Source organism: Megalops cyprinoides, chromosome 2 (assembly GCF_013368585.1).
Source record: "Megalops cyprinoides isolate fMegCyp1 chromosome 2, fMegCyp1.pri, whole genome shotgun sequence".
Lineage (NCBI taxonomy): Eukaryota > Metazoa > Chordata > Actinopteri > Elopiformes > Megalopidae > Megalops > Megalops cyprinoides.
Genome location: NC_050584.1, coordinates 20,499,245 through 20,519,938, shown reverse-complemented (window position 1 = coordinate 20,519,938; position 20,694 = coordinate 20,499,245). Strand labels below are relative to the sequence as shown.

Here is a 20,694-nt window from a genome sequence, read left to right as displayed (position 1 = left end):
CAGTGCCATCTTAATGTGCTGTGTCTGAAGGACTTCATTAATCTTTCACAGCCACACAGAAAATTTCACCTCTCTCCTCCCCTGAAAGACTTGGCCCATTAAAATTCAGAGCTCGCTCCTTTTCGAACTGCCCTCCTGGCTATTCTCAAAACTGACAGCGATGTCTGCCCAGTCGTCATGAACGACCTTGGCAAACTCGCTCTCTATTTCCGTGAGTCTCTCTCAGTCCTTTATCTTTTTTCCCCCACTTAAAGATGGGGCTTTTCACAGCTCAATGGAGCAATTATCTTTGTTTTCCAGGCATGGGCAACACAGTATGATTCTGATCCCATTAGACACTCCAGGCGTAAAGATTATCAGACCTTTGACAGTGTTTGGACAAGACGGTAAGATTTTCCCCCATATTTTCATAGTCCGTTGAGCGCTGTGCTTTCATCCTTTCACAATGCTATCCACCTTCTTGCTGAGAGGAGCCATTTGGCAAACCTTGCCCATGCTGTCATCTGCATTCTGGGAATTTCCATTGGATTCCCTGCTCCACCTCCCTTAATGGGATTGTAAATATGCTTCCAAAAGAGTATTTTGTCTGTAAACAGACACACACACACACACACACACACACACATATATAGCATAATATGTATAATACAGTTAATATTAAGCACTTTGTGTTGTTACATTAACAATATACAGTATATGTATGTGTGTGAGTGCATGAGTGTATTGTGTATTGTGTGTGTGTGTGTGTGTGTGTGTTAAAATGTACATGTTACTTATCTGGACTTTCTTGTCATTCCAGATGCAATCCATGGTGGACATTTTGAGATACACTTTAACAATGTGCGTGTGCACGTATCTAACATTCTTTTAGGTAAGAGTAAAATCCTAAGAGTAAAAAACCCAACGTCCTCCGACGCCTGCTACCGGAGCAACACACACACACACACTCTGCATACTTCACTGCAGTAACAAAATGACTTATTTTAGCAGCGCTGTAATTCATGATTAAGTAGGGATGAATTATGCAGACACAAAAAGCAGCGACTTCAAACCTCAGAATGTGCACTCTTGAACTCCGTGCTCTGTCTCTCTTTGCCTCGGCTGGTGGAGTTACAGCCTGAAATCCACCTGTTCGTGTCTGTGCCCTAGGCGAAGGCCGTGGGTTCGAGATCGCCCAGGGGCGTCTGGGACCGGGGCGTCTCCACCACTGCATGAGGGCCGTGGGGCTGGCCGAGAGGGCCCTGGAGCTGCTGTGCCGTCGGGCCGCTGACAGACACGCCTTTGGGAAGAAGCTGTACCAACATGTGAGTGCATGTGTGTGTGTGCGCACTGGGGCGGGATGGGAGGAGGCTGACAGCTTCCGAGGCTCAGAGGATGTGTGTGTTTGCGTGTGTGTGTGTGTGTGTGTGTGTGTGTGTGTGTGGGCAGAATCCAAGCAGTGAGGTCACCACGCATGAATGTGCACACACTTGCAGCACATGCACAGAAACACCATACATATGCTTGCGCAATTCCTCTACGTGTGGTCTCTCCGGTGGTGCTTGAAAACTAAATATGTGTGTCAGTCATGCACAATATCATGCATTTTCCAGCCTCTCTTTTCCTCGTAGCCTTTCAGACTGCAAGTCATCCACATCTACCTAAATTCACAGCCCCTTACAGACAGATTGATTTTTCTTGTCCAAGAAAATTCACTTGTAGATAAATCAGTATTCTCCGTGCAGGTGGAGTAGCAGTAGGCCAGAGAGATATTTTTCTCCTCGATGAATGGTCTCAGATTGGGTCATAGCAGTGACTTAGCAAACATCAATCATCCTCCTCAGGGCGTGAAACAGAAGGAATTGAATAGGATTAACCATTCAGGGAAACCGTGTTAGAACATTCTGTAGCCAGCTGGTCTGTAAAGTCTGTAAGAGCCTTACATGTTTCACAGCTCATCTGATTTCAGTTCCCATTTTGTATTCATTTTCTCTACATACCAACCAAACGGCATGTTTTTCTGGTTATGACGCTGTTTTGTCATCAGAGACCAAGTTACCAGTGTGATTACGTTCAAGTGTGTACCAACAAAAGGATCTTGTAATTTATTGCTTCAGTGAAGTTGAATAATGTGAAAAAGGATTACTTAAAGGGTTACTTAAAAAAGGGTTAATTAATATCATGTTAATGACATTAATTAAATATTGGAACTACAGCACAATGTTGACCTTTCCTGAAAAAGTTAAATGGAAAATTGCTGTGGATATTGGGACTTAAGTGAGAATTGCTAAAGTTGAACAGAGGACTGTGTGGCAGTATTGGCACTTATTCTGCATTCATGGCACAGTCATTCGCAATATTGGTATGTAAAGGTTAAGTGATACATACAGTACATATTGAGAAAACACATGCAGTTGTATTTTGACCTCAGTGGTGTTGATTTTTAAATACGCAATTAGACTCATTTAGTTAAATTTGGTTGAATTTCTCATTTTCATGATAGCCACCATGGGTGGTGTGATTGTGTCCCCTAAATCAATGACATCATATGCTGTTAAATTTAATGTTAAGAATTTAATGTTATTTTTTTCCTTGTATATTTTCATTGGTCAGTTGCATTGCTTTTTGTTACTGTGTAATATGTACAAGAAAAAGAGAAAGACCATTTTTGGAAAATGCACTTGTCATCCCAACTAGATCAGCAGACTGCTGACCCCTAGGGGTGAGAGTGGGTATTGCTGCAGGGACATAGTCGGACAGCTCTGAAAAACTGAACGGAAGCATCTTTTTTGGCCATGACAGTCCATCCAGGAACAGGAAGCGTGATCATTATTACAATGGCTGCTTTAAAGAGAGCAGAATGACAAATAACGCCACTTGGAGGATGTGTAATTCCGTCAGTAGTCTGTAAGTCTTTCGCTTTCAATACCTAAAACCCCCCTTGTTTCCTCTTTCCTTTTTCCTTGTTGCTGTTTCTGTCGCCGGCGGCTCCAGGAGGTAGTGTCCCACTGGATTGCGGAATGTCGCATCACCATTGACCAAACTCGCCTGCTGACCCTCCATGCTGCCCACGCCCTGGACACCCTGGGCAGCAAGGCAGCCAGGAAACAGGTATTCCACTGGATCAGCACAGGGGCGGGGCACAGCCCGAACCGTGCTACACAGACACATTGTGTGTTTTAACACATGGCTGGAAAGTTTCCTTTTTCTGTGGTGAAAACAGAGGGACCTCAGTGTTCCTAAAAGAAATTCCTCGTTGGTTACCGGAAACTATCTTAAAAACGAAGTGTCAAAGGATTCTCTATGGAGGTGTAAAATTTCACTTCGATTTGTCTGTGTGAAAAAGGTCACCCTGCCTCATTTCATACAGCATTGTCCTTAGTAGCTGTGAGTTTGGATTGTATGGCAAGGTCTGAAATGGAGGCTTCTACATATTACTGTCTGAAAATTTGCATTCTTAGAACCAGTCAGGGCAGTCTTGGGGAAACCACAACATCATCCTAAAAAATATTTCAAACATCTTAAAGAAGATTGCTTTTGTGCGTGTATGTGCATGCTTCACGTGGTGTTGATCACTCATGGCTTTGGGCTTCCTCTGCTACAGATTTATTTTATCACACAACCAGGCATCACTGTATCCACCTCTCACTTGATTGACTGCATGAAAGAAATTAAGAACATGCATTTAACATTCTTATATCCAGAGTGACCTCCAGCACGACAGAACATAATTGTATCCATTCAAGTTAAATGGATTAAATTGAGTTAAATGGAGTTTCCTTAAACTGAGCTGTGCTAAGACAGAGCTCATTCCTATTGGCTCGTTCCTATTGTCCTTTTGAAGCCAGGTGATAGAGAATTCCCAGGAGATTGGTAAACAGATGCAGTGATGAATGATGAACGCTAAATAAACGTGTCCAGGTTGTGCCAGAGCAGTGACGGTAGCCTGCCAGTGCTGGCAGAGGTGAGTACATGGCTGAAAAGGCCGTAGGAGGAGGGGAAGGGTGCCGTGAACACTCTGTGTCCGATTAGATAACCAAAGCCTGGGGATGAGGGACAAAGTATGAAATTTTGTGTGACAGTAACAAATTTTGTATGACAGCATGACCCTTGAAGAGCTCAGAAACAAAGGAGATGCTACTTCGGGAGTGGCTCTGACTGCTTCATCCCAGCTTTGGCAAATTCCTCTTCTCTTTTCCCGGACATTGAAAGCAGCCTCTGTTCGTCACCCCTACAATGGAGGAAGCATGGATGTAATGAAGTGCAAATTCAAAGCATCTGAATAAAATGCCACATGTAAACCACAGCAGGGCCAGAGCAACAAAGTCTTCCTGTGACTGTTACGAAATGGGTTAGGAAAAGTCATATGATGGTGCGCTGCATGTAGCATGTTTGGCCCAGGTGAATATTCACCTCACACGCTATGCTTTTTTTTTTCCTCCTCCTTCCCCATGTCCCTGTGTCTTTTGATCCTGTAATGCACTCTACACTGTAGATGATTTACAGGTGTTTTGGCAGAACGCCCACTCTGGTGGAAGAGTGACGTCAGCGCACAGCTCTGACAGATGGTGACGAGCACCCTGCTAGGAGAGCGGGAAGCCGGGCGGCAGACGAGGACATGGGATCTCTGCCTGTCCGCGGCGTCTCCGCACTGTGGCAGTGGTTGCTAGGATACATCCGTGTGTTAGGCAGCTGAAGGAAGCTCCCCCCCCCCAGGTTTCCATCAGAGCCACGGCGGGGAGGACGACCGGAGCAGTCGCCTCTCCTCGGAGAGCGAGGCCCGCCGCTGTCCCCCCGCCGTCACCCCGCCGTCACCCGTTAGATCAACGCAGCCAGGGGAGTTCCTCTCTCAGTCCCACGCAGGGCTCTCATTAACGCCAGAAAAGGCCTTTCATTGCAGCCATCCTCTCTGCTGAGACACCGAGACAAAGCACTCCCAGGAATAAGCTTTAAAGAGGGGACAATGTGAATGTACTAGACTGTTTCAGCACGTTCGCAGTAGGGCACAGCAGTAGCAACACGTGGGGGGGATTTATGCCTACTACCTGTATCACTGTACTGCAGAATAAGCACTGCCTGCACTGCAGTCCTCCAGTGCCCCCGCGATGACTCATCATGGTCTCTCCCTCTGCTCAGATCGCCATGATCAAAGTGGTCGCTGGGCGGATGGCCTGTAAAGTGGTGGACTGTGCCATTCAGGTTCACGGGGGTGCTGGAGTGTCCGAGGACTTCCCTCTCGCTCAGATGTAAGTCATGTGCAAATATGAAGGACCTTTCAGCTTTGCGTGAGTCTTTGATTGTATTTGTAGAGGTGTCCTACTTGGCTGCTTTTGGCAGGTGCTCTGCGGTATGTAGTGAGGGAGGCAGAGATTAAGAGCGGAGCCAGGTGATATCCCATATGATGTCAGTGTGTTGCTTCTCTCCAGCTGAAACAACTAAACTGCCCTTTGAGACAGACAGTGTAAGACCAATTAAATGCTGCACATATGCCAGGAAGCTCAGGATTGCTTTGCTGATTCACAGTTACAGTTACGATTACAGTATATTGCGTTTGTAATGCGAGCAGTCACGCAATGTCAAGTGACTCATTGCTGTTCAACACAAGGGTAAAGTCTGTTGTAAATATTGAAGGAAGATCTGTTCTGTTACTACGGATATCAGGAGAATACAGTGAGACAGTGGTGCTTTGTTCATATGGATAGACAAACAAACTGATGAACAAGGTTGATAATATTCGCATTATAGTTCCAGTATTGAATACTGTCTATGTCTGTCTAATACTGAGTATGTACAAAAATTTAATTGGTGTATTTTCAGCTGTTCATTTGGTTATTGGCACAATGAACAGCCACACGGGGGGTGTGGTTCAACCCCTGGCCATGTGCCTGATAGGCTTGGTTCTGGCTCACCGATGCCCTCTAAAGGACAGTGAGTTCAGTGACTATGCACAGATGCATAGATGGAAATCCACTGTTGTGGTTACAGTTGAATACCTCTCTTGTTAAATTTAACTACAACAATTTTACTTGTAAAATCAGTGGAGTTCATCCTCCCAACCTCATCAACAGACCGAAATGTAACCCAGTATGATTGGACATCGTTTTGAGCACATTTGACGTGACCTTGTCTGGCAGTGATTTAGCATCAAAAGTGGTATCACAAGCTTCCGCGGCATGGGTCGTGTGGCCTGCGGCTCAGTGCGTTTGCTCACTGCACCGGTGTGGACCGCGCCCTCTGCAGGTACGCGTACGCCCGGACGCTGCGCCTGGCCGACGGGCCGGACGAGGTGCACCTGTCGTCCGTGGCCCGCATGGAGCTGAGGGAGCAGCTCAGGAAGGCCACGGCCAAGCTGTGACGCTGACGCTCAGAAGCAGAACCCGCGCCGGAACCAGCCTCCCTCTCCAGATCAAAACGTCTGCCTGCTGCGTGCTTTCATTTCAGCCATGACAACAATATGCCCCCTCTGGTATTACTGCCTGCTTGGACACTGACAGATTTGTATCTCCATAATATAAAGAGAGCTATTTCAAATTCATGCTTTTCCATTTTGGAACCAGAATGTTAAAATAGCCACAGTAGCTGTGGGTAACAGCACAGATTCAGATATCCAAAAACAATATTTTCTATCAGATTACAGCTAAAAATCATGTCAAGAATGGTGCAGCTACTGTAATATTACTCAGCTAAAATTGTTTTGTAAATGATGCAGATGTGCTGTTACAATCAATGAGCCTGTGAATAAAAAATGCAAAATGGAATAAAAGCATATGAAAACAATATTTCTTCTGTTTGTGTAAATGGCCTTACTCAATGGCCTTGTTTTTGCACCTCGACCCACGTGATTAGATCTCAATGTTCCAGCCAAGGGCACTCCCCCATGCTGAGAAATTATCCCACCGCACTGGAGCAAATCAGAAGCAGTCCTTTCCATTATTTACATGCCTCTGTCCCATGTAATTAAGTTTTCAATATCTCAGTTGTTTTAGGGTTGGCACACAGTTTGATTTTTGGCTGTACCTCACAAGCCCCTCCTACCCTACAAATGCTAAAGCAGTCATCCAGAGCAGATGAAAATCCATTCCCAAAACTGAAATATTTTAAATGCAAAAATACTATTATAATAATTATGTTTTGCATTGGTTTCGCTCTACATGCATAAAGATCCCTAAGGTGACCTGTACACTGATGGTGGATTGACTCATCAAGAGACACACCAATGTAATGCTATTGAGAGAAATTTGATTAATTTCTGTGCATAATAACCATTTATAGCCATTTGTTTTTTGTCATCTACTGCAGTTCTGACAATTGAATTAATTTTGAGTAGAGGGTGTGACCTCCATAACAGATGGTTCAGGCAACATCTTGGCATTTTCTGCCACAGGCCAACAGTTGGCCTAAAGATCCACTGGTGTAAATGGACTACATGGGCATTTTCCCAAATGTTGCAACCCCCCAACAGCTCAAAATCTGGCCTGTGTCCTGCGGTTTGGATGACTTGTTCTGAGCAGTTATTGCCCGTAGCATTTGCCATTTGTAAGTAGAGGCACTTTTTGGTACAATTTTAAGGGTAGTTTCATGGGAATTCTTTTTTTGTGAGAGAATAGAAATTCTGTAACATTTTGCTAAACAATTATGGTATGGTAAATATGGTATGGTATGACTGAGCTGATTAAAATCATTTTTAATATAAATCATTAATTTAACTATAATCCTTATTTTATTCTGAATTTACCTTTAGTTTGTCTGTGGACCTACCTTATTCAGCTTGTCAAGTGCACTCTATTGTTTCAAGCTATATATATATATATATATATATATATATATATATATTTTTTTTTTTTTTTTTTCATTTACAGAGTATTTAGTTAAACCTGAAATGAGTAGAAACTAGGATGGTTTCTTAACATGCTTCTTGAAATTATAGGCTTATTGTAAATAAGTATCTTATTTATTGTGGGCATCTGTCAGAGAGAAAAGAATGTGAAAGGAACCATACAGGACACAGTATACAGTACTGCTACAGGCAATGAGCCATTAACTATAACCAGTTTGATAGTTATTTTAAAAGCTTTGGATGGAGCTAATCATAAATGTACCAGACTCCCACCGATATTTGTTGACAGTATATACATTAAATGTGAAATATGATTGGAAAATATGTTTATAACTTTACAAGTCACATATCTTAGCTCATAAAATACTGTCTCCATTGTGCCTTTGGCCACCTACTGTTTTTATATTCTTTTGCAAGGTTTATTTTGTGTTCAAGAGCAAACAATTTTCTTAGGTTTTTTCTTCTTTGACTGTAAATTCCTCTTGGTCCTTTGTCCCTGCAAGGCCAAAAAAATATTAATTGTAGCACATTAGCGATGGCTACAGTCGCAGTCAGAAATAATTAATGCCTGTGTACAGAAATGCATATATATGTTCTTCAATTGGTTTGAAGTTTTGCATTGAAATAGTACACTGGATAACAATGATTGTGTGGGGGTACAGAAAGAATAGAAGAAGGCAAAAAATTTTAAATTATTCTCAGTAAAAGTAAAAGTGATTTCATGTATGGGTGTTTCAGAGTCAGCTGTGGTGAATTTGTGTTAAGCACTATATCCAGGCCACTGTTGCCTGTGACCCATGTTATATCTCACCTGCGCTGGAGGACCGGGTCTGCCCAGGGCAGAAAATGTCCCAGGACGCCCAGGATTCTTCTTTTTCCTCTCGTTCTGAAGCTGCCTCCTTACCCTTGTACCCTGAGAATGAACCAGAAATATTCCAGAAAGAAGAACATCAGTTTGCTTCTCTTATTCCTCACTGATGACTCTGCCTTCTTCCTCCCTCTGGATAACTGCTTTAGGCAGAAGATCACTGTGCCAGAGGGCATGTGGGAGGTATAGTGAAATGCCCTTGAATGACCACTGGGGATTTGTTTCTCCAAGTTCTACAGTCACAAAAGGACAGCATGTTAGTTGCAATAGAAAAAGCTTCTCAAACTGGAAAAAAAAGTATATGGGATTCAGAAAAAAGTCTCACGCAGTTAAGAACTATACAGGATTCAGAAACCAAAAATTTTAGCTTATTCTCACAAGCTTGATCTCTTTGAGGACTACTGGGACCGAAATACAGCCAAAATGAGCAGAACTCCTGGAAAGATCATTGTCTCACGTTGCACCCAGTTTTCCACAGAAATATGTGTGGTTAAATGAGGGTTTAGCACATGATGTCTGAGATATGGGACCTGACTCCTGTGACTAATTCATCATTCTCTACTCCTTTGAGTTTTTGGCCTGGACACTCCTCCTTTTCCTATAGACCAATAGAAGGCAGTAGTTTTTGATATTGTCTATCAGCATGTTTCATTGGTCTTGCATTACTTTTTCAAATGGAAAGAATTATGTGTGCTGTTCCCATAACTGCTGTGCCTCAAAATACATATTTCACTTAGGAATAAATGTCACACACAGGACATTGATAAGGACAGTATATGATAGTCAGTCTTAACGAAGAAGCTGTGAAAATAAGGAGGAGATGTTGCACATCGGACTGTCTCCAAGTCTTGGCAACTGATCTGGTTGATCTTGCCCTTTCTTATGGGCCATGACATCTTTTCCTCACAGCTCCAGTTTGGAGCACTGCTGTGCTTGACTGGGCATTTAAGAAAGCAACGTCTCTATTTTGCTGCAATGAAAGTGATTTCATGTATGGGTGTTTCAGAGTCATCTACGGTGAATTTGTGTTAAGCACTAAATCCAGGCCACCATTGCCTGTGACCCATGTCATATCTCACCTGCGCAGGAGGACCAGGCTTGCCAAGGGGAGAAAATGTCCCGGGACGCCCAGGATTCTTCTTTTTCCTCTCATTCTGAAGCTGCCTCCTTACTCTCGTAATCTGAGAATGAACCAAAAATGTCCCATGAGGTAGTACACCAGCATGTCTTTCTAATTCCTCAGTTATGACTCATCTTCTTTCTTCCTCTGGTCAACCCCTGCTTTAGGCAGAAGACTACTGTACCACAGGACATGGGAGAAGTATAGTGAAGTACCCTTGAATGACCAGTTAAGAACTATGCTGGATTCAGAAACCAATCACACTAAATCACACGCAGTTAAAAACTTACTTTTCAGGGACTATATCTCTGTTTGCCTTTGTCCTTGATACAATTTTCACATTTTCACGTTTACTTAAGTGTGTGCCTCATATTTTGGACAGTTTATAGATCTCTGAAAAACAAGTGTTAATGCTTGCTTTTTGAGTATCTCCATATTCAGAAAGCACCACGAAGAAGCTCAAAAAAGTCATTAGGAAATTTAAGGTACTTGTACTCTGTACTTGTACACTTATTGGTGAAGTAAGACATGCATACTATAATTATTTGTTTGAATACTGTCAGAAGCTGCCAGAGACAGATACTTGGATACCTTGTATATAATGGTCTTACCATTTAAGATGGAATTTAATATAGTTGTATTTATATTCCTCTTGTACTTGCTGTATATTTGAGTATTTGTATGTACAGTATGCATGTTAATATGCAAAAAAGACATGAGTTTCAGTCATAATGTGTCCAAAGCTACATTATAATTACTAAATTATAAATACTTATACTTATATAACTTATAATACTTATAATATTATTTACTATACTAATCTATACTATACAATCTTATCAAAATTTCTTGTAATATATACTTGTAGTTGATGTTATATAGTACAATGAGTACAATAAATATGACAAACTTTTAGTGGGATTTGTCCCTGACTCCTACCTGCAGATGTGTAGGGGTTTTGTTGCTCAAGAGGGAAAGGGATCCAACCCGGGGCTTCCCTCTGACCTTCTTGTTAGCGGGGAGGTGTCTCCGTGCTCTATCTGTCTGGTGAGAGAAGATGCCAGTGAAACCATGCTGTCGGCTTACTGTGCTCTCTCTCTCTCTCTCTCTCTCTCTCTCTCTCTCTCTCTCTCTCTCTCTCTCTCTCTCATTGTGGAGATGGAGCTGATGCTCACCTGCATGGGGCGCATGGGCCTTCCTGTCACAGACACCGCCCCAGGAAGGTGCGACTTTTTTGACCGGGCCCATTCGCTGTCCAGCTGTCTCTTTTCCCTGCTGGTCTGAGGGAGATGGTTGAGAAAAAGCTCGCTTTTTTCATCTTTGTGGTGCTGTTCATGTTGACCTCATACTCCCAAATTACAAGTTTGATTTAGAAAATCTCACACAAACACACTTTTAAAATAGTCTTAACAGTACAGTACATACCAAGTTTGGAAGTTTGGGTTTCTTGCTTGTAAATGAGTATTGCCATCACACAATTAAATGTGCAAAATGTTTTCCGGTACTGTTACCAGAGAATTTTTTTAGTCACACAGGCAGTGCAACTATTTTGGGAGCAACTTCAACTTACTGGTGGTTTCTTTGTCCCCTCAGGATTCCAAGTAATCTGTTGAAATGAAACACTATCATTATGACGGGTGGCAGAGACCTGTAAGGACGTCTTATTGATTTTCACATAAATGGGACTTTAATATTGATTTGTCCTTGCCATGCTTAATGAATGAAAGGCTGTTTGGGAAATTGATAGTCAACACTGATCCACTTCCTGGTCCTGTTGATGTACTGTGATACCAAGATCTAGATTCAGTGTAACTGCAGCGGGCTTTGTGCTTAACTGTTGAGTAACACATTTTAGCGAGTGTTTCATTATGAATTTCACGTTTACCAGTTGATAAAAGAATCCAAAAAATGTAACATCGGACAAAATTGAGGAGAAACTAAATTGTAGTCAGATTGGATTTTGACAGACATCCAATGCTAGGTTCTTTTGCCTCTGTGTCTATATCCTCCTCAGCTTGTGTTATTATTATTATTAGTAGTAGTAGTGGTAGTAGTAGTAGTAGTAATAGTAGTAGTAGTAGCAGTATTGTTATTACTTTTTGCCTGCAGATGCCCTCTCTGGCACAAGAGTTAATGAACCAAAAACTTCATTGGTTCAGGTCCGGTCCCTTAACCACACCACCGGAGTCCCAAATTGATGGTCATAATTCATACGATTGACTAGGTCCTTACACTGTTTGTAGAAAACGCTCCTGGTCTTGCTTGTTTTCTTCTCTTCCTTGGTGCTTCATCTTGTCGCCGCACCCTTTCAGCCTGAAAAAGGCCAAGTCAGGAAAGGATGTTTCTTTAATACACTGTTCTGTAACGGACATTGAAATATATCTCCCATGTTTCCTTGTAAATAAAGCAAACAAGCCAGAAACATATAAAAATATTTGTAAATGAATAACATGACTTAAGCTACGTTGGGGCATGCTTATGTGGTTAAGTGCGCATCCTTATGCATCTGTTTCAGCAGACTGGAATGTCACTGGGTCCCTGACAGCTGCTGTCTGTGTGTCGTCCTTTTCCCCTCCATGTCTCATCATGAGTCTATGACCTCATTAATTTTACTCTTATCAGGGGCATGTGACCTGGGAGGGGGGTGGGGCGGGGGCGGCAGGAGCGGCAGGAGCGGGGGTAGGTTGCTGAGCTCGAAGAGTCTCGCTGGCACAGCTGTTCCAGTGCGTCCTGCAGTGCTTCTTAATCGCCGGCACATGTGGCTGTGTGCGGAGGGCCTTTGAAATGTTCCTTGTTGTGTTTTTTTTTTTTCTTTTTCCATGAGCATCCGTGATTTCTTTCCCTATCTCTCCTTTCTTCAAAACCCCCATCTGGGAATGGAACTGTACTTCTATCCTGATTACACACCCAGTCTTGCTCTCTGATCAGAAATGTGTTTCATTTTGATAAGAGCCCGGGTTATTTCTGACTGTGAGGACAAGCCAGAGCTAAGAATTTTGTCTATAACTTCCAACTGCAAATTGACAGTGGCGTTACATTTTTTTGCTACCTATACTACAGGTTTCATCTATTTCAGTTAAAAACAAAAAAAAGTTTCTACCAAAAATGAATAAAATCCATTTTTGAAAGTGCCTGAATTGGATAGTGAATACATTACTTTGCTCTTTGAATAAGCACTTTAGGCATTTCATTTTGCATTCATTATTGACATCATTGGCCATGTGCGAAAGTGATCAGCTTGGTTTGTATGATGCTGAAAGTGGGTCCAGTGGATGAGGAAGGCACTAATGCCATGTGTACTGTCAGACAGCCTGACTTTTTCCCTGTGCATATGGTGCATACAAAATAATCTACACTGAGGACAATAGGTGATCATCTGAAAATAAAAGTGTAAGATGAATTGAATACCTCAACTCTACAGGATAGAGATGGCAAAGTAAGTGGGTCTGAGTGTTAAAAAAGTCAGGGGTGTCACACATACCAGCTGTGCCTGGCTGGGCTCCTGCAGTTCTCCAGATGGTGCCGGTGGCTTTAGCACCCTGAGTTCCCCTGGCTGAAAAAAGACATTTTGTACAGGTTTATAACCATTCCAAGAGAACAACTAACACTTGATGTCCGCTGCCTTTGTGGTGGCACTGGGAAGGGGAGGGTGGTGGAGGTTCTAAGACTGCTAACCTTACAAAACGTGTGCGTGTGTGTGTGTGTGTGTGTGTGTGTGTGTGTGTGTGTGTGTAATGGGCCTGCGTGTCTGAGAGAGAGATGGGGTCTCAGAGCTGTCTTCGGGATTTTGAGTTGGGAATTCTTGTATAGGAAGGAATATGACCCACTGACCTGGTAATCTACACGGAGAGGTCTAGTGGGTCCACAGACATAGTGATATCTTCCGCCTTTGTGATGTCACAGTTCTGCAGTCATTGGCTCTCAGATCTGAATCCAGCACAGCTGTCTTACACATCTCAGTTTCTTACTCAAGCCTTGGCTTCAATCCCATTGACAAGAACTGTCAGTATACAAGCATGCATCTATGCTGTGGTTGCCTATATAAGATAGCAAATCTGCTTTGAAATGCCAGCGTGAGATGTAGATTGTATTGTCACACCACTTTCTCTGCATCCTACAACTTGTCAGGTAACTGTAAGCTGCTTGGATGATATCAGTGGCGTAGCGTATATGCCCACTTCACTGTAGTGCACAGTGTGTTCCATTCACCTTCCCCTGCATTGCTATACAGTTGCAGAGGTTGTCACAGTGAGACGATCTTAAGTAGAACCATTGAAAATTACCAAAGTTGGGTAGAAATGGGGAAAATGCAAATAAATAAATAATCAGCTATACATATCAGTGTCCATTCTGTTCCACATATTTGATCTTCCATGAACCTCTGCGGTTGGACAAGTGCAATACAAAAGCCTGAAGCTGCATTCATCTGCACACTCATGTAAATCCGGGTAACATAAGAGCATAATATGTTTAATGATTAGAGCAGGCCATTTAGGTCAGCTTGTCTAGTCACTCTGCTTATAGTCCAGATTGTGTCTAGGACTGTGTCACTCTAAGAGTCATTGCTTTCATTATGAATCAAAAAGGTATTTCCTAATACCAGTGCAAAATTGACCTTTGACTAATTTCTAATTAGTCTAATTGACTAATTGACTAAATCACCTATGTCCTCATGTTCTGCAGCCAGAACTGGTCTTCAAATAGCAGCTGTAGTTCATTTTATTAATCCCTTCAAAAATGAAAACCTCAGTCTCAGATCTCCATTGACTCTCTCCTTTTGTCAAGATGAGGGAAACTAAGTTTTTTTGCGTATCTATTCATAACTTATATGTCTGATACATGAAACTAGTCTTACTGCGCTTCTCTGTACTTTTTCATGACCTTCTATGTCCCTCTCATAGTGTGATGCACAGAACTGGACACAGTTGTCTGAATGTGGTCTAACAAAAGCCTTGCATATCTCATGTTGATTTGTTAGGAATTCTTCTCTCTAATTTGTCTTTTTAATGGCCTTATCACAGTGCCTACATCAGGACCCCAATATTTTTTCACATTTCCCTCTAATTATGGCTTAGAATGTTCTTGTCAAGCTTATACATGTAAATAAGGAGCAGCAGCGGTCTCAACACCAATTCCTGACGAGCTCCACCTCCCACAACTACCACTTACTCCAACCTGATCCCGCTCACGCAGTAATTTTGTTGAACATCTGAAAATCCGGATATATGATATCATAAGCCCGAATTTCGGTCAACACATTTTGTAGATGTAAGTAGGCAGTCTAGAGTTTGTAAGATCAACGCTGGCATTCTATATGATTATATGATCATTCAAATGTGGCAGAAAATCAATCATTTTAATTCAGTCATTTTAATTCAGCCAGGAGTTATTGCTCAGTCAGTAGACTTGAATGCAGAAATACACCCTTAACATTAAGCTGACTTCTGAGGCAGAGAAAGCGCTTCCAAAGTTCAGTGAACGGGTATTTCTTGGAGTACTGCCTTGAAAACAAGCATCTCATGGCAAACTGAAGAACTGAATGGGTATGTAAACAGCAACTCCAGAACATCCATGGCAGGATCTCAGCTTAAGCTGACGCAGGCATAAGTGAGGATGCTCAGTCTAGAAGAATGCAATTAGCAAATCTGCGAAATACCCAGGTGGCGTAATAACCCATATCACTTACCAGTGCTTTGGTGGCATCTCCGGTCACGCACTCCTTTCTGTATTCATCCGCCTGCTTCGATATCCCTTTGTCTGCGCAGTTGAGCGTGCTTACGAGCAGGCTTCCCTGCAGGCAGAGCAGACACAGCAGAAGAGCCCCTTCCATGGTAAGGCACTGCGGGCAGCTCCTGGACTGCGCCGCTTTATACTCGCAGGCTTAATGACATCCAGATGGAGAGCACAGAGCCCATGCCAGTTTCGCACAGACAAACAGGGGATGGCCAGCCAGGTTATTGTGGTTTTGAGAAAAAAAAAAAAAAACATGTCAAACATTTGAGGGGCTCGGCCAAAGGACCCACCCCCACCTCACCCAATCCAAAAGTGGTTGACATCTTCCGCTTGGGCTTGCAGACCCTGTCCAGGAACAGAAAGAAGGAGTCAGTGAAATCAGCGAGTAAGACAAACACGAAAAAAGTTGGCTTCTCAACTTCCACTCAAAAAGGAAGAAAGACGTCTTTGACAGTCTCAGTAGATGTACTGCAGATCTGACTTACAGTCCGCAGATGAGCGATGTATTCATCTCTTTATAGAACTGTATGCCAAATTAAATTACAGGGTGCTGTTTTTTTAGGCTAAGTGTTGGCTGACAGGCTGACTTGCAGTTCACTCACAAATGAAGTCTCATTTAAAGAATTTCTACCAACCCTAAAGTGAAAAAATAAAACAGAACAAACAAAACTATTAAGTTATTAATAAAATATTAGCCCCTGGCCAATCCCTGCTCCTTTCTACATAAACTAAGTTATGTCTTGACTATGAAGAATTTGCAACAGTTCCAGTCATCTTTAATAATGTTTTCCATCTGCAGTTCAGTTGGCCATGATGAGAGCTCTCTCCAGAGACCGGTATTACACATATTCCTTTGAATAACTCCCCTCTACTTTTTCATTGCAGAAGAGGAGAAGAGGGTGGTATCTTTTTAGAGTCTATTGAAAATGACAGAACATAAACCATTCCTCTGGACTATCCATCCTGGGTTGTTTTAAACTGAATGTTTTCATTACTATAACAGCTGTGTGAAGAAAAAGCATACACAATTTTTCAGTCAGTGCCCATTTCAGTGAAGTATTTATGGCTTTAAGCATGGAAGGAATCATCTGATCGCATATATACACAAATAAAATGTAGTACAGAGGAGAGTAGTGAATAGCTGAGTCACAGACATATTGTTCCAAACATCTAATGTGAAAATGATCTGTAGTGCCTATAGAATGATATCGATTGCTACTGCTTCACAATCAGAAAAATAAAAAAAAAATTAATGTAAATATGAATGCTGTTGTTACAATGGTTGGTACAGCTACAATAGTTACCACGTGAAGCAACAGAAAAATGTATGCAGCCTATGTATGTAGAACTTTGTGTATTACAGGTCAAATTAGTTTCATGACAGATGATGCATCTGACACGTCTTGCAAGCATGTTGAAATGTTGTGGTACAGTGAAATCAGACGCCATTTCTGGGGCAACGCCGAGACCAGTAAAAACCAAGATTGACATACTGTGATGGGGAGAGGCACAGTCGCGGAGTACTGCTAGTTGAGCGAGTGCGAAACGACGGAGAGTCTGGGAAAGACAGGCTGTGAAGGTTCTGTATTGTGCTCCCCGTTTTGGCAGCAGAAGAATGCTAAATTACCTCCAGCCGCAACTGGAAGCAGTTTAGACGCTTTGAAGCGCGGGATCAAGGTCTTGGGCTCCCGCGTGAGAGCCGGCTGCCACATCAACCTTTCAGATCGTGTTTAATGGCGCGGCGGCGCTGGTTTAAATTAAACTCACTGAGAGGTGTGGCCAAACAAGGTTTCAAAAACAAGTGGAAACAAAAAAGAACAGTGGGATAAATCCGGCCAGTGGCACAGTCGGCAATTACATTCATAAAAGACGTGGAGAGGCAGCACTCTGCTTCAATGCCGCAAAGACGCCCGGCACTCTACCGTACCACAGTATATCAGATTCGCACCGTCAGTGGACATTTTCAAAGTACTGCTGAAAACGTATTTATTTAGAACGGCTTTAACTAGTAGTTTTGTTTTTAACATGCATTTTATATTGAGTTTACTGCCCTTTTTCTATTGCCTTTTATCTGTGAAGCAGTGTGGATTGTATTATTATTATTATTATTATTATTAGTAGTAGTAGTAGTAGTAGTAGTAGCTAGTGGTAGTAGTAGTAGTAGCCGTATTGATATCATGATTATTGGGATTCCTCAAGGAAAGAAACATAACGGTATTTTCATAATTACCATCTTATCTACTGGAGTGTTTCAAAACAGTGAACAGTGTCAGAAAGGGATAGTGACAGGATTAATTAATGCAGCTATGGCATTTATGTCTCTGTGTACATTACATGATTTGCCTAGCACATTGCCTTACCCATGCAATCCTCACAGATTTATCTTTTATCCAGCTTGACTTTTACAGAAGAGGTACAGGTTAAGTGCAATGCTTAAGGGTACAACAGCAGTGGCTTTACCGCTCTGGATCTGAACCTGTCACCATTTGAATTGAGTTCTAGTTCTTTAACTGCCATGCCACACTGTAGGTGCTATATTCTGAAACTGAACATTTTAATATCCAAATATGATACAGTCATGACAGATTTGGGTAGCACATTTGACTGGTCAATTCTGCACTGCATGGGTCATTGTCCTTGAAGCCTCTAAGGGAGTCACATCAAAAATTATTGATATCATCCTCACAGAATGACCTCCTCATAAACTGCAAATCTCCTACTCCAACAGGTGATGACTGAGGTCAGTATGTATAATGATAGGTATACATGTTATGGTGGATATAATTCTTTGCTCACAGACAGTAGGGAAGGCTTGGTCCTATAAGAGTTTTTTTTTCAGGGGTTATTCAGAGTAAAGCCCTGCAACCCTACCCAAACCTGAGGGGACCTGATGAAACATGCTGAGTTCGGGTTGGTTTGGACTGATAATTATGTTATGGTGTTTGGGTTTGGGTTGGGTTGGGCTCTACATTTCTGGATGCCCAGATATGAATGTACAGCTAAAACGTGGGCTAAAATGAAATTAATGTTTTAAGGCTGCTGAACATATCAAACTTGAACGGAGGATTAATTATTTACTAATATATTCACTTACGTCATTTACTTACTTACAGGAAGCTGTTGAGCTGAATTTTCTCATTTTTATCTGTAGTAACTTTATTCACCATACAGTGCACTGTTTTCCCAACAAGAATTGACTGTATTGTGCTCATTTGCTGAGCTGATGCACATTAGATACTATGGGACCTTTATTCACTGAGTGCACTGTGTCTTACTGAAAAGGAGAGGTTTTGGTAAGATAAATTTGATATATATGTAAGCTGCTGAATGTGATTTTGATTTGATTTCATTATTACCAGTGACCAGTTTTGTAACTGGATTTTTTGCATGTTCCGAACCCCCTCCCATTCTTCTGTTCAGGTCGGGTTCGGGTCAGGTCGGGTAACAGATGAAGTTATCATCTTTGGGCTTGGGCTAGGTTCAGTTTAGGTTGGGCTCGGGTTTCATTTTCCAGACCATGCAGACAATAAATTTAGAGGTGTACAGGTATTCATTGATGGGTGAAACATCAGCACAGCAAAATCACAGCAATAAAATTGTTTATCATACTGTTTACTCTACTGTTATTGTATCTGTTAGTACAGACATTATTCTATGGATGTGACCAAAATTAGTTTACTTTGGCTTGATAATGTATATTTTCCTTTTTAATACAATTTAAAAACAAAATGTCTTCCATTATGCTGCTTGCTTTATGCACTACACTGCATAAAAAAAGTCTCCACTGAAATAAATTCTGAGCCAAAGTTAAGCACTAAAGATAATTGAATCCAGTGATGTGTTTACCAGAGTCAACACATGTTGAGAAAGCAGTGGTTTGTCTCTGCCAGTTTATGCTAGCATTTTTCTGGATACCTCTGGCTGGCCAAGGAGGAGGAGAAAAAAATGACAGCTTCAGTATGAAGCGGCTCAACGCCGTTCTTTCCCAGGGGCCTGGCGCTGTGGCTTCCACATTTCATTTTTTCGTGTGAGCTCAGCAGAAAAAGCTCAATCGCCGTGGCCGCGGCTTCAGCCTGATGAGTGTGTGTCTAGACCAGCGAGGGCACTGCTGCTGGAATTTATTACAGAGCCGGAGCAAGGCCTATCCCAGTAACAGCTGACAGGCCTGCTGAAGGAGACACGAGGCCTGAAAAATGAAGGTAATATCTGAAGCCTTGCATCGCTTGGAATGTAAACCCATAAATAAAAGGCGTGTGTACACAGTGCCGCCACCGAAGAGACTGAGTTCATTTTTAAATGTAGCACACAACCCATCGTTCAGATGAATTTATGATATTCATGTTGTTTTTATTTTTTATCCATTTTGTAGAGTCTTGATTGTGCGTACAGAATTAGGGTCAAATTTGAATCAATTTTCTATTTTATCATGTTTTAAATTCTATTGATTAAGCAAAGCTTACAGTCTCTTTTACAGTCAAAGCATAGACTGGATCCAGGCACAGAGCCAATGGCGGCGAGGACCTGTAGTGGGCCCTTACACAGCCTATTGTAGGCTGTATGGAGATGCAAGATAGATCCAAGGGGAAACTTAAGGAGACGGAAGGGTGGAACGGAGAGAAATGCGGATTACAATGAGGTGTGCTATTTCAGCACATCTCATTGCGTGAGACCATTTTTAAATACTGTGGCTCTGTCAGCAGTGATGGCCATGGGAAATAAAACAAGAGATCCGGTGATCACCTTGTTCCTACTTTGGGACTCGAACAGAGGGCGTAATTTTTCTGTTTGTACACTTACACAAGGGTACTGGACAGCGAATAAAGTTTTCTGTAACTCTATTGTGTCATTGCTCATTCAAAATAAATATCGTGGCTCCATCAGCAGAGATAGCGATGGGAAATAAAAAGTAGCCGGTGATCGCCAAGCTCATGCTTTGGGACTCAAACAGAGGGCCTAATGGTCTCGATCGACCCCTAGATAAGTTTCTCACCCTGGGAGAATATTAGCTGCAGCGATGCCATGCTTCTTTCTGCTTCCGATGGGGCGTGAGACCATTTTTAAATAGCCTACTGCAGCTCTGTAAGCAGTGATGGCGATGGGAAATACGACAGCCGGCGATCGCCTAGTTCCTATTTTGGAACTTGAACAGAGGGTGTA

At 42.2% G+C, this 20,694-nt stretch overlaps 2 protein-coding genes across 2 annotated transcripts in view; one reads left to right on the top strand and one right to left on the bottom strand.

Moving 5' to 3' along the window:
* acad11 (acyl-CoA dehydrogenase family, member 11) overlaps positions 1 to 7,002 on the top strand; it is a 43,499-nt gene extending 36,497 nt beyond the window's left edge. The window contains exons 15-20 of the mRNA XM_036516974.1: positions 271 to 386; positions 800 to 871; positions 1,150 to 1,304; positions 2,974 to 3,090; positions 5,116 to 5,225; positions 6,220 to 7,002. Of these exons, the coding sequence (XP_036372867.1) occupies positions 271 to 386; positions 800 to 871; positions 1,150 to 1,304; positions 2,974 to 3,090; positions 5,116 to 5,225; positions 6,220 to 6,334 (685 nt within the window). The 3' untranslated portion in view covers positions 6,335 to 7,002. The remainder of the gene's footprint in view (positions 1 to 270; positions 387 to 799; positions 872 to 1,149; positions 1,305 to 2,973; positions 3,091 to 5,115; positions 5,226 to 6,219) is intronic.
* Positions 7,003 to 7,911: 909 nt separating this feature from the next.
* Positions 7,912 to 15,667, bottom strand: LOC118773615. The gene is made up of 9 exons (XM_036522631.1): positions 15,491 to 15,667; positions 13,286 to 13,357; positions 12,037 to 12,117; positions 11,375 to 11,410; positions 10,980 to 11,084; positions 10,744 to 10,848; positions 9,764 to 9,865; positions 8,628 to 8,729; positions 7,912 to 8,312 (listed from the first exon to the last, which is right to left on the bottom strand). Exons 1-9 carry the CDS (start codon positions 15,632 to 15,634, stop codon positions 8,247 to 8,249), a joined length of 813 nt encoding a protein of 270 aa, XP_036378524.1. The 5' UTR covers positions 15,635 to 15,667; the 3' UTR covers positions 7,912 to 8,246.
* Between the last annotated feature and the right edge of the window lie 5,027 nt (positions 15,668 to 20,694).